This window comes from Trichomycterus rosablanca, chromosome 4 (assembly GCF_030014385.1).
Source record: "Trichomycterus rosablanca isolate fTriRos1 chromosome 4, fTriRos1.hap1, whole genome shotgun sequence".
NCBI classification, from domain to species: domain Eukaryota; kingdom Metazoa; phylum Chordata; class Actinopteri; order Siluriformes; family Trichomycteridae; genus Trichomycterus; species Trichomycterus rosablanca.
The window spans coordinates 37,829,644-37,843,321 of NC_085991.1; the positions used below are offsets into that span (position 1 = coordinate 37,829,644).

At 38.4% G+C, this 13,678-nt stretch overlaps 1 protein-coding gene across 1 annotated transcript in view; it reads left to right on the plus strand.

Moving 5' to 3' along the window:
* The first annotated feature begins 338 nt into the window (after window positions 1-338).
* col4a5 (collagen, type IV, alpha 5 (Alport syndrome)) overlaps window positions 339-13,678 on the plus strand; it is a 94,571-nt gene continuing 81,231 nt past the window's right edge. The window contains exon 1 of the mRNA XM_062994255.1: window positions 339-490. Coding sequence (XP_062850325.1) covers window positions 410-490 — 81 coding nt within the window. The 5' untranslated portion in view covers window positions 339-409. The remainder of the gene's footprint in view (window positions 491-13,678) is intronic.

Sequence of the window (13,678 nt, forward strand, 5' to 3'; positions counted from 1 at the left end):
ACAGTGCTGTTGTTGGGTCATTTAGCTTTGAAAAAATAAATAAAGTATTTAAATAATTAATAATTACTGATATGCCAAGATGAACTGGTTTTGACCATTAGGTTATCATTATTAGGTTAACATGATTGTTGAAAAATATAAGAAATCGTGCACGTTTTGGGGACTATTTTACGGCAAGGCGAAGTGATACGAAAGTAGCCCCTCCCAGCAGGTTAAGGCGCAGTAAAGAGTTGAGGGCGCAGTTTAGGCAGCTGCGATACTAACTGGAGAACCTGTGGAATGAAGAGGAGTCCGCAGTTAGTTATTTAAAACTTTAGGACTAGAATATAGTTATTAAAAGAATATGAAAAGTTCCACATACTCTCACGGTGCTGATTGTCAATGCTGAGAGGGTGGATTGTATAAAAAAATGAATAAAAAGTTTAAAAGTCTGCTGAACTTGCTGCTTTTCATAAGTCTGTGTATAGGAGTTCAGGAAAGTGAGTCGGCGGTAAGTACCTGTATATTCACCTCTTTATAAGTGTTATTAGCTCGTATAATCATTATTATTAATAGAACGTGTTTTGCATGTTGTGTTTTAGTTCTGTGCTGTGTGAATGAAGCGCGCTTCTGATGCCGTTAATAAATAGAGATCGTTAGCCTTCTTTATTTTCTCGGTCTTTAAATAAATACGATTTAAACCTTCATATGTAACATTTATTACACTTAACTGGCGCTTTTAAAGTGAATTGTTACAGTTATAGCCATGTTATTACACGTTGCAAGAAGCTTCCAGTGCGTCTGTTTTATAGCGCACAGCAGCGCATCCTATTTTTTGAGTACATTGTGCAACATGTGCAAACATGCCGACTATCCTATTTTATCATTTCTGCTAATACCTAAACATGATCTTAATTAGTTTTCAAGAGAAAATGTGTAAACGTGCTTACACAGTGGTGCAAACCTGCAGATGACAAAAAAAGGAAAAATTAAAATAAAAACAGTTAAACTGACGTTTCTGTCTAGTAAATCAGATTGTCTGGTATTATCAGTACACCAGTATCAGTACATCAGATGTTTTGGTGTGCTAGCAAAAAAAAACAAAAACACACGCTGCAAGGTTTACTTACATAATTTCACCTCACAGCCTTTTATATGTAGGCTATTCCTCACCTAAAACTTGTTTTATATTCTGAAAGTGGACTCAAATGCTGTCTGTGCATCAACCAGATCCACGGTAATACATGTTCAGCTGTACCTTATTTCTGTGGCAAAGATAGGGTAATTAAAAACTTTAAATATTGATGCAATACATAATATTAAATGCATGAAAACAAACAAGAGGTAAAAGTATCTTCATACATTTACTTACTATTTTAGGTGTCTTTACTTTCCCTGTACCCCTGGCTTCTTTGCCCATACACTACAATAACTAACAAAAGTATAAATAATGAGCCATCATACTACAATATTTGTTGGTCAAGTCCTTTAAATGATGGACTTCTTGGAGCTGGTTTAAACACCTTATAACTTGGTTTAAACTTTGAGTAACCTCCATGCATTTTAATAACATAATCTAAACATTTAAATTAAGGGTCTTGCTTCAAATAAAGACTATGAAATGTAATAATTGATTACAGTTCACAGTTAAATTTTACCTATACATGACACTGACCCCATTACCATCTAGCTGTTGAGTCGTTTTATATTATATCCTGATAAGATCACATGCATTAATAATACATGTTCACTACTAAATGCCATTACTATGCATTGACCAGAGTGTAGCCGGAGGGAGTGACCGAAGATGCTCTCCTGGGCATCACAGTTGAGTGAGATAGAAATCTTCAATAAATCAACTTAAGAAAACTTTGATGTGGCATGCAAAGACCAAACAAGAATCGGTTAAGTGAGTTTACTAAACATTTACTGAAACAATTTAGCATGGCTTTTTACTTTTAGATTTACAAATTGATTAAAAAAGAACTATACAAAGAGTGAAATTTATTGTATGAACAAGCACTCTGATTCACTTTACATATTTAACCAAACATAATATCTGTTATCTGCCAGAAATGACAGATTGCAGTGAGACCCAAAGTAGCTAAAGCAAGGGTTTGTGTGTCCATATCTATAATAAACCAGCACTACTTTCTCCCACTTGCTTATAATGACACAGATACACCTAACAGTATAAATAATAAAAATACATTATTACAAATACAATATTAAAAATACATACTTCAATTTTCCACAAATCTCTGGGTCTGTCCTGGCCTCCCGATTTAGAAAGTTTCAGCAACATGCATTTTCATATGTAGTTAAATGCAATTACATGTATAATAGTGTGAAAATAGTTCACTAGTGATTTAATGTAGTTTTGTATTAAATGTCTTTAAAGTGCATTAACACAAACAGGGCAATGTAAGCAGTGCTTAGGATACTGGACTGTTGACCAAACTCATCACCATCAAGTAGCTTGAGCAAGAGAACTTTAACCCTAGAATTGTATTCATTCACAATTATAAGTTGCTTTGGATAACTGCATCTGCCAAATGCTGTAAATGTAAATCATTTTTGAATCTTAACCCATAGTCGTGCTTGCTGGAAATTGCCAGTATAAATGGGGTCTTGTGTCTGAATTCTATCCACATGCATTTACACTTATAAGATCTGGCTTAATACATTTCAAAACAACTTCTGAAGTGGTTTGAGCATTCATATTTTAATCTGACTAAAATGGTGCCCCTATATTCCTGTGTGAATAATTAATATCTCAAAATAATCCTATAAAACATTTGTAAATGTAACAAGCTTAGCATACCAATGATGGCATTACAAACACCACTAAACAATTCTAACTTAAGTCTTGTGTAAGCTGGTGGTGCTTTTCTTCAGCTATGTTTCTTAGTGACCAGTCTGATGTCCAGCTGACAGACTAGCCGACAGCAAGATTGACAGGGAGGACGTGCTTTCTAAAAAGGCATCTGTCACCAGAGGCATGGGGCACCACTTAGCATGTTACTACAGATCAGACTTTCATTTTTACACCTCTGAACAGGCATTCTAATGGGCTGGTCCAGTCAGGATATCTGATTTCAATGTGGACCTTCCACATCATTGATCAGAGTGACCTTTTCCAAATTCCTGGGGTTCTGTCTCATCTCGCATTCTCTGCCTTATAACTTATCAGGGAGAAGTTAAAAGGCCTGTAGGCCTTTGTCCACCCCCTTCTCATTACTGAAGGATTGCAAGACCTTTAGGTCAGTCAATTGAGGGACCTTAACTTAAGACGCGCTCTATTGTCTGTGCCACCTCTTAACCCTAACAGGCCTTTAGAGAAAGCATGTGCGTTTCCATGCAGAGTTTGTCTGTGTGCTCGTGTGACGTGAGTGTGTTATCAGGAAGACATTGTGAGGTGCCAGGTATTGTTCATACTTTGAGCTACTTAAGGCTGTGTGCTGCCCCATGAGGCCCCTCTGATCTGAAGAGGCATGTGTACGGATCAGAAGGGCTTTTAACTGAAAATGCTAAACTGTCTGTAATATCACAAAGCAAAAAAAAGAAATAACACACATATATATAAGCATATACACATATATATATAAGCATATATATATATATACAGTATATATATGGCCACTCAGGTGGCGCAGCGGTCAAAACAACCACTGGAACCAGAGCTGGATCTCGAATACATCGTATCGTACATCCGTACACAACGCTGAGCTGCACTGCACTTGTCAAAGTGTAGGTGATAAGATGCATACGGCATGCTGCCCACGGGTTGGAGGGGGCGTGGGCTAGCTTCATTCTCCTCAATCAGAGCAGGGATCGGCATTGGTGGAGAGGAAGCATGATGCAATCAGGCAATTGGACGCTCTAAAAAAGGGAGAAAAAGGGGAGAAAATGCATAAAGAAAATATAAAATCCCATATCTCCCCTATTGCTATACACATAGCACACATTCTTGTATATATACAGTGTATCACAAAAGTGAGTACACCCCTCACATTTCTGCAGATATTTAAGTATATCTTTTCATGGGACAACACTGACAAAATGACACTTTGACACAATGAAAAGTAGTCTGTGTGCAGCTTATATAACAGTGTAAATTTATTCTTCCCTCAAAATAACTCAATATACAGCCATTAATGTCTAAACCACCGGCAACAAAAGTGAGTACACCCCTTAGTGAAAGTTCCTGAAGTGTCAATATTTTGTGTGGCCACCATTATTTCCCAGAACTGCCTTAACTCTCCTGGGCATGGAGTTTACCAGAGCTTCACAGGTTGCCACTGGAATGCTTTTCCACTCCTCCATGACGACATCACGGAGCTGGCGGATATTCGAGACTTTGCGCTCCTCCACCTTCCGCTTGAGGATGCCCCAAAGATGTTCTATTGGGTTTAGGTCTGGAGACATGCTTGGCCAGTCCATCACCTTTACCCTCAGCCTCTTCAATAAAGCAGTGGTCGTCTTTGAGGTGTGTTTGGGGTCATTATCATGCTGGAACACTGCCCTGCGACCCAGTTTCAGGAGGGAGGGGATCATGCTCTGCTTCAGTATTTCACAGTACATATTGGAGTTCATGTGTCCCTCAATGAAATGTAACTCCCCAACACCTGCTGCACTCATGCAGCCCCAGACCATGGCATTCCCACCACCATGCTTGACTGTAGGCATGACACACTTATCTTTGTACTCCTCACCTGATTGCCGCCACACATGCTTGAGACCATCTGAACTAAATAAATTAATCTTGGTCTCATCAGACCATAGGACATGGTTCCAGTAATCCATGTCCTTTGTTGACATGTCTTCAGCAAACTGTTTGCGGGCTTTTTTGTGTAGAGACTTCAGAAGAGGCTTCCTTCTGGGGTGACAGCCATGCAGACCAATTTGATGTAGTGTGCGGCGTATGGTCTGAGCACTGACAGGCTGACCCCCCACCTTTTCAATCTCTGCAGCAATGCTGACAGCACTCCTGCGCCTATCTTTCAAAGACAGCAGTTGGATGTGACGCTGAGCACGTGCACTCAGCTTCTTTGGACGACCAACGCGAGGTCTGTTCTGAGTGGACCCTGCTCTTTTAAAACGCTGGATGATCTTGGCCACTGTGCTGCAGCTCAGTTTCAGGGTGTTGCCAATCTTCTTGTAGCCTTGGCCATCTTCATGTAGCACAACAATTCATCTTTTAAGATCCTCAGAGAGTTCTTTGCCATGAGGTGCCATGTTGGAACTTTCAGTGACCAGTATGAGAGAGTGTGAGAGCTGTACTACTAAATTGAACACACCTGCTCCCTATGCACACCTGAGACCTAGTAACACTAACAAATCACATGACATTTTGGAGGGAAAATGACAAGCAGTGCTCAATTTGGACATTTAGGGGTGTAGTCTCTTAGGGGTGTACTCACTTTTGTTGCCGGTGGTTTAGACATTAATGGCTGTATATTGAGTTATTTTGAGGGAAGAATAAATTTACACTGTTATATAAGCTGCACACAGACTACTTTTCATTGTGTCAAAGTGTCATTTTGTCAGTGTTGTCCCATGAAAAGATATACTTAAATATCTGCAGAAATGTGAGGGGTGTACTCACTTTTGTGATACACTGTATATATATATATATAAACTCTTCCATATCTCCCCTATTGCTGACTGTATTATAATTATAATGATTATAAAATGATAATTTAGTATTATTATTTATAATAATTATTCAATCAATAAGTTATTATTATTATTATTATTATAAACTTATAATTAAAAATTAACTAAATAAAAAGAAATACATTTGTGCAATGCATTACTAGTGTGGGTGGTGTAGGTGTACATGTGTAAAAATATATTAATATGCAAATATACATTAGAAAACAAACATCGCAATTGTTGCTTATATGCTGCCAACTCTATTGTATACGTTTAAGTAACAACAGAATTATAAAACCACTGTTACCTGACAGTCCTCTAAATTCAATAAAATATTATATTAGTAAAGTATAAGTGAAGACCGTATTTAAAGTTCATTCTGTTGATAGGGCAGTTCTAGGGTCTCAGAGTGAAATCAGAGCTACAGGTGAATGATAGCATGTCTGGCAAAATGCAATAAAGTTTTGTTATTTGTAGCAATGCTTATATGAAGAGGGGAAAAAACAATATGGTACATCTCTCGTGACATCTACAGAGACAAATTCTTAACCGTCCCAGCCCGCGAGGATTATCCTGAAGTGTGGGAACATATACCCCCTTTTTGTGGAATGCTGAAGTCTTTTACTTCAGTACAGTGTGGAATGCACTCTTGTGATTTCACCCCACTAGCTTCACAAAACAACGCGACCTAGTGTGCCTGCAGTGTGCCAGCACATGATCTGAAATTCCATGTGTGCTAGGGTTCAGAAAAAAAGGTCATATCCTTAAAGTGGGTTTCAATGCCTTTGTATTTTCTAGGTGTTTATTCATATTAAGTTGATTAGTATTACAGAGAAGCTTGTATTTTTGTCATGATATTATTTTTATGTAAAGTAAGACCCGTTATCTATATAAGGGGATGAAAAGTAGCGCTGTGCTGATCCTTGTCAGCCAGGTGAAGGAGTTTGTCTGTAATGCACACCCAGCCGGTCTTTTTTGAACCTGTCATGTATGAGAAACTCCGTGAGCAACTTTTCTCAGCAATTAGTGAACTGTAGGAGTCTAGTGTGTCTATGTTTTTATGAATGAACATAATGAATGAACATGTATGTGAATGGATGTCTATGCGTAATCATTCTACCCAGACCGATTTGCACATGCATGAACGTGATTGTTAGCATCACTGTGCACGGGTAAGAGTGTGTGCGTGTGTGTTATATCAGATTTTCACGTGTGCCCTTGATTTCAACCTAACCAAAGAGTATGTAGCCACAACATCCATTCAGACTAGAAAGTCACACCCAGACAGGACTGATGGCAAGATCAAGATTGGCACCCTTTGTTCTATTTTTTTCTAAGTCACCCTGGATTGAGTATAATAAAAGTCTGAATAATCAATTTTGAGAAATATTTTTTTTATACTTTTAGCTTAGTCCAACTGTCAAACAGCACATCCAGTATAAGTCATATATAGATGCCTGAGGTACTGTTTTATACACTAGAAATTCTATTTTTTTTAACAATAAGTACTAGTGTAGCTTTTGTTTTATTCACATTATTTATTATTTATTATTAAAATATTATTGCATAGATCATTGATAATTAACGTTGTACATGATTAACCGGACGGGCCATGCCTCACTACTGAAGCGCAAAGTGAAGCTCCACACCTACAAGAATAAAAATAGAACACAAGTGCAGGATGATTAACCAAGATAGAACAACGCTGTGGCTAAAAAGAACAACACAAAACAAAACAAACAAATGAAAGAAACAAAACATTAGCAAACCATAATTGAGAAAGAGGATAGAAAAGGGATAGAGTAGAAGTGAGAACTGGATTTCACAATATGACATGGTTGTTCTGGCTGTCTATGACAGCCCAGTTCTAAAAAAAAAAAAAGATTTACAGGTGGAGGGCGCTCTGAAAAGGGCCCCAAAATGCTGCAACACTGGATGAGCTCCCAGAAAGAGATAAAAGTGTGCTGGCATCCCACGCCAGCGAAAACCTAACTGGTGCAAGGCTGGAATTACAGATTTAGAGAAAGCATGTTTCCCAACATAAAAATAAGTAAATAAATATATATATATATATATATATATATATATATTTGATGGGGCATGTATGCGCCTCCATACCCCTTCTGCTGGACACTTTTGGCTTAGTAACAACTGGTTACTAAGGTGCTCAGGCATAGGGTTAGACCGATTATGATTTAGGAATTTTATTAACAAACCAATTAACTGATGACTGGCAAAGAATGTTTGTTTGATGTCTGTTGCTTAATGTCAATAAAATTCAAGACTCAGCCTATGTGTCAGATTATAGATGCATTAGAAGTGTTTGCAGTCCTAATCTAAACAGGACAATTCAAAAGTGCATTTGTAGTACTTAATTCATAAACGTATACGCATTAGAGTCAGAAACCGTGACACTCTTTTGCATCAGTATGGGGTTTGACCACATGTAAAACTCTGCACATGTAGGGTTTTTTTTTTATTATTGTTCTGTTTCTTGATTTAAATGTTACTTGTTCATGTTGTTAATCCTACTTTCTGCATTACTGTCACTTTTACAACATACAGCAATAAAACAGGCGCTCAGGTGGTGCAGCAGTAAAACATGCTAGCACACCAGAGCTGGCATTTCGAACTTGTCGTTTCGAATCTCAGCTCTGCCATGTGGCACGCTGGGTGCCTACATGAACAACGATTAACTAATGCAATTACGACCTCTACTGGCTGATTTATGGCGCCTGCACAGAGACGAGGGATAATGCGTTGATCAGGGTGTGGCTCTCCGTACACAAAGCTGATCCACATATGTACTCGCCTTGTGCAGGTGAAAAGATGCAGTTGGCTACTGCACACGTGTTGGAGGAGGAATGTGTCAGTCTCGCTTTCCTCAACCAGTATGGAGATCAACATCAGTAAAGAGGAAGCATTGGGTAAACGGATTGGGTAAAAGTCAGGAGAAAAAGGGGAGAAAATGCATGAACAAAATAATAATTAAACAAAACTAAAGCATCAAGCGTCGGTTAACAATTAACTGACTAATAACAGATGGTTATCATTTAAAAAAAATTACTGATAGCACTTTTGGGATTAGGTCTCAGCAGGAGTGAGCATCAATGACCTGATGTACATTCATTCATGCATTCATTGTCTCTTTCATCACTACTTGGTCAGGGTTGTGGTGGGTCCGACTTATTGGGTGAAAGGCAGAAAACACCCTGAAAAGGTCACTGGTCTCTCACAGACCTGATGTACAAAATCACAATATTTTTGTCAGTAAGGCTTAAGGCTTTAGGCTTATTAAATAAAATAAATACAATTAAAGCTGTTTATGACTGTTTGCACATAGTCTTAGCAGCCTTGTGTAACCTGAGCGTGTTAGGAAACAGTGCAGTTTAATCCTCCATTTGTTTGTGTGTGTGTTTGGTGTGAATTTCTTGAAGTGTGGTATAATTGAGCTATAAATGCCACTTAATGCTGGCATTTGGACAGTGATGTTTAATAGCCCTTCAGTGTTTAGTTAACTAATTACTCAGGTCTTCCTCTCTCACCTCGCCTCAAACGCTTCCTCTGCTCTCCATTTGTTCCTTTATAACAGGGGTGCACAACTTCTTTTTACCAAGGGCCGATTTCACATAAACACCTAAACCAGAGGGCCACACATTTCATTTTTACAGATCTGTCCACATGAATTTGTAATACAGTTAGGGCTGGGTGATATTGAAAAAAAAAATCGATTATTTTCAAATGTATTATTGATTCTCGATTGCGATTGTAATTTTTTTTTTTTGTATAATTCAATTGGAAAATGTTAATTTAAAAGACTGCAGAAATGCAAAAATAGTAACAGCACCACCTAATTATTCTTTCAAGGAACTCAAACTTTATAACAATAACAATATAACAATAATTAACAATAATTTGAACAAAATAGAAATCTTAATGAGCTATATCCTTTATATAAAAAACTCACAAACAACTCACTTTAAATAATGTGCAGCATAAGAAAAGTGCAAAACCACTAACAGTTCTTTACAGGTTTTTTAAAAGGAACACAAGCCTGTTTACTGTTTCCACCATATAAGTGAGTCTGTATCAGTATCTACACTGGGGGACATCGAATAAGCACTCAGCTCAGCTTTGATTTTGTCTTCTTGTGACTGGGGGGTGGATGGACGGGGCACATTCCACGTCTAACCATATGGACTACAATTCCCATGAGCCCCTGGACTGTCACGTGATTACCACATGTCCCCGGCCAGCCAATCCTGATCGCGCTCACCGGAGTTTTGATTCAATTCAGCTGTTTTTGGTTCCATGAATCTTATTTAAACTCTTCTGTTTTAGTCTCGTTGTGAAGTTTTGTCGATCGTGTTTGTGTCCTTATTTCTAAATCTAACCGTTACCGTGTATAATCCTTGTTGTCTTCCGTTTGCTGCCTGTCTGTTTATCCTCTGGTTTTGGACTCTGCAGGGTTTTGTACACTGTTTTTGCCCTTTTAATATTAAACTTTCCCTGATTTATATTCCGCGAGCGTCTGCTCAGTTTCTGCCTCGTGACATGTTGGTATTTTAATTAAAATATAATGTATGTAAACAACCGCAATTGTCACATTCTAACATCATGTGAAAACGTTCATTCTAACTAACAGAATTAATCGTGAAAATCGCCCAGCACTAAGTACAGTTACATAAAATCAGGTACTTACAAGAAATGTGTTGGTCTGACACCAATTATTAATGTGGTCGCAAGCACAGCAGACATGAGAAAATACTTGTATGTCCATTCAGGGTTCAATTTCATATGCTCGAGATCCACTTTTCTTTGTTTACTCGTACTTGGTTTGGACAAACACATGGTGCAGCTGAGGTAACTTGTATTTACATCATTTACTTTTTAGTCGCAATTTCATGGAATTACCCGGTGAATTTAAAGTGACACTATCATTTATTTAAAAATGCATCAGCACTTCATTTGGCGGGCCGGATCGAGAGTTTTGCCGGGCCGGATCTGGCCCGCGGGCCGTATGTTGTGCACCCCTGCTTTATAAGCTTAGTTTGGATGTAATGTGGCTGGGAGTTTGAAAGTGGGTGGTTTGTTATGCCACACACACACACACACACACACACTTTTTGATGTATAGAATTAGGGGTCGTCAAACCATGCATGTGGAATGTGAAGGGAAGAGAGGGGGTCTCTCAGTCTGTCATACTTTAAAGCAGGACTTCAGTGTGTGTGTGTGTGTGTGTGTGTGTGTCAGACTCAGACTCAGCTTTATTGTCATTCAAAAACATGTACATGATTAGACCGAGATGCAGTTACTTAGGTGTGTGTGTATTTGTATTTTTAATGTACTCATGTGTGCTTACCTGTAGTACTTTTCTTCGTTCCTGCAGAACCACAGGTGAGTTAGAGTTTTTAAGTGGAGTCTACTGCGTCTATCCTCTGATCTCAGACAAAGGAATGTAATGAACCCACTCTTTGTAGTGTCTGGGTATATTACAGGTAGAAAAACATATTTGTTTCTTCTGACTTAGGGGCCTCTGTTTTCTTATGCATTTCCTCTTTTTTTTCACCGTGAACTGCTATCTGTCTGCAGATCAGACACTTGTGTCTGATGTGACAGAACAAAATGGCTGTTCCTGCATAAACACTGATCGCCGTACTTTAGCAACGCTGGTATCCAGGAATCTGTATACATGCAAAAGTGCAGAATGACTCAAGCTAAGCGTACAGAACTAAGCATTATTGCAAGAATAGGAAAAGTAGAATTCATTTGCTGCTGGTCACATTCTGTTTGGAATGTTTTCCTTGTGTCTATGCGGGGTTTTTTCCAGGTAGGTGGACTGATGGAAGTGTGAGGCAGACAGTGAATGAGTCAGTGTGTAATACCTCTTAAAAGTTGGCACTCTGATCTGGTTGTATTTCCACCTTGTTTCTGAGATAAACTTGGGACCCAATGAAAGCCTATTTAGATAGAAGCAGTTGCTGAAGACAAATTAGGAATTAATTAATAATTAATTGGTATATCTAATAATAATAACACCACTGCAGAGCTAAATTGGTCTGGGTATCCTCCCAGCATTAAAACACATACAGAAGGTGATCATGCATTATCTGTTGTTCTGTGATAGACTGGCATCCTGTGTGGATGTAGTCCTGTCCTGACCCCATAATGCTTTATATTCCAAACATTTTCAAAGGACGACAAGTCTGGACTGAGGGCAGGCCAGTGTAGCACACACACTCTGTGACTATACCATGATGTTGTAACACATGCAGAAAGTGGCTTGGCATTGTCTTGTTAAAACAAGCAGGGACGTCCCTAAAGAAGACATCATTTAGTCGCAAACATATGTTGCTCTAAAATGTGTAAGCATTAATGGTAGCTAAACTACGGTGGCCGAGAAGTGCAAAACAAATTTACATTTCAGAAAACAAAATTACAAAAAAACAAAAACAAATTTACAACAAAAGCAAAAACAAATTTACAAGTGCTCGGGTACCCAGTGTTTGTAAATTTGTTTTGGCATATGTAAAAGTGTTTCAGCACTTGTAAATTTATTTTCGGCATATGTAATTTTGTTTTCTAAAATGTATATTTGTTTTGCACTTCCCGGCCGCACATATTTGACGGAAAAGGCAGGGACAATAAACCGGAAGTGCGTGTTGCTTACCTGCTGTCAATCAAACTGTTTCTCAGCGATAAAGTGAACGGAGTTTGTGATGGTGACGATAAACAAGGTTTTGTCTAGTTTGTGGAAATCATTTTATCCAGTTGACCCGCTATTGTTTTTCTTGTGGAAAGTTTTGTGCAGATGTTTAGACGTGGCGTGTGCATCTCTATCTACCGTCCGCTCTTCTAAACATCTAAGGAATTCCCACAAGAACAACAAAAGCGAAATAATGAAAATAATTAACACAAAATGGACAAAACATTGTTTATTAGGGACGGAACATTTGATACCGAGGCTTTAAAACTTGTTTCACTTTTGTAACACTGGACTCAGTGTATCGGAGCTTATATTAAAGCAGCATGTGCGGGACTGATGAAGCTTTGTGCTGTGTTTTATCTCACTCACTATATAAGAGACAATCAAACCAGGGTTACCCACCGTCCTGTAACATACACAATCCTGCTTTATCTGGAGACCAAACACCGCGTTCAGTACTGAACTGATACAGGACGCTTTGTTCCGTATTTTTATCAATGGGAGACGGTGTGGTGTATGAAACAGAAGGAAACTGCTGCTTAATTCATTATATTAAATAGTGTTCACTTTTATTCTTAGTAACGTGACATAACCTGTTTAATAAACCGCTGTATGTGTAGCACAGTGGGCGGAGTGCGTTGTTTTGCCTAAAATATGGTTCTGACTTATTATTATAAAGAATGAAAATAATAAATGTTAAACACCATAAATAAAACCTTTGTTCTCATGACTGTGTAAGGTCCCCCCCTGCTGCTATAACCAGCGCACACACACCGTTACTAAGAATAAAAGTGAACACTACTTAATATAATTCCCTCAGTCTCCCATTGATAAAAATACAAAGCGTCCTGTATCAGTTCAGTACTGAACGCGGTGTTTAGTCTCCAGATAAAGCAGGATTGTGTATGTTACAGGACGGTGGGTAACCCTGGTTTGATTGTCTCTTATATAGTGAGTGAGATAAAACACAGCACAAAGCTTCATCAGTCCCGCACATGCTGCTTTAATATAAGCTCCGATACACTGAGTCCAGTGTTACAAAAGTGAAACAAGTTTTAAAGCCTCGGTATCAAATGTTCCGTCCCTAATAAACAATGTTTTGTCCATTTTGTGTTAATTATTTTCATTATTTCGCTTTTGTTGTTCTTGTGGGAATTCCTTAGATGTTTAGAAGAGCGGACGGTAGATAGAGATGCACACGCCACGTCTAAACATCTGCACAAAACTTTCCACAAGAAAAACAATAGCGGGTCAACTGGATAAAATGATTTCCACAAACTAGACAAAACCTTGTTTATCGTCACCATCACAAACTCCGTTCACTTTATCGCTGA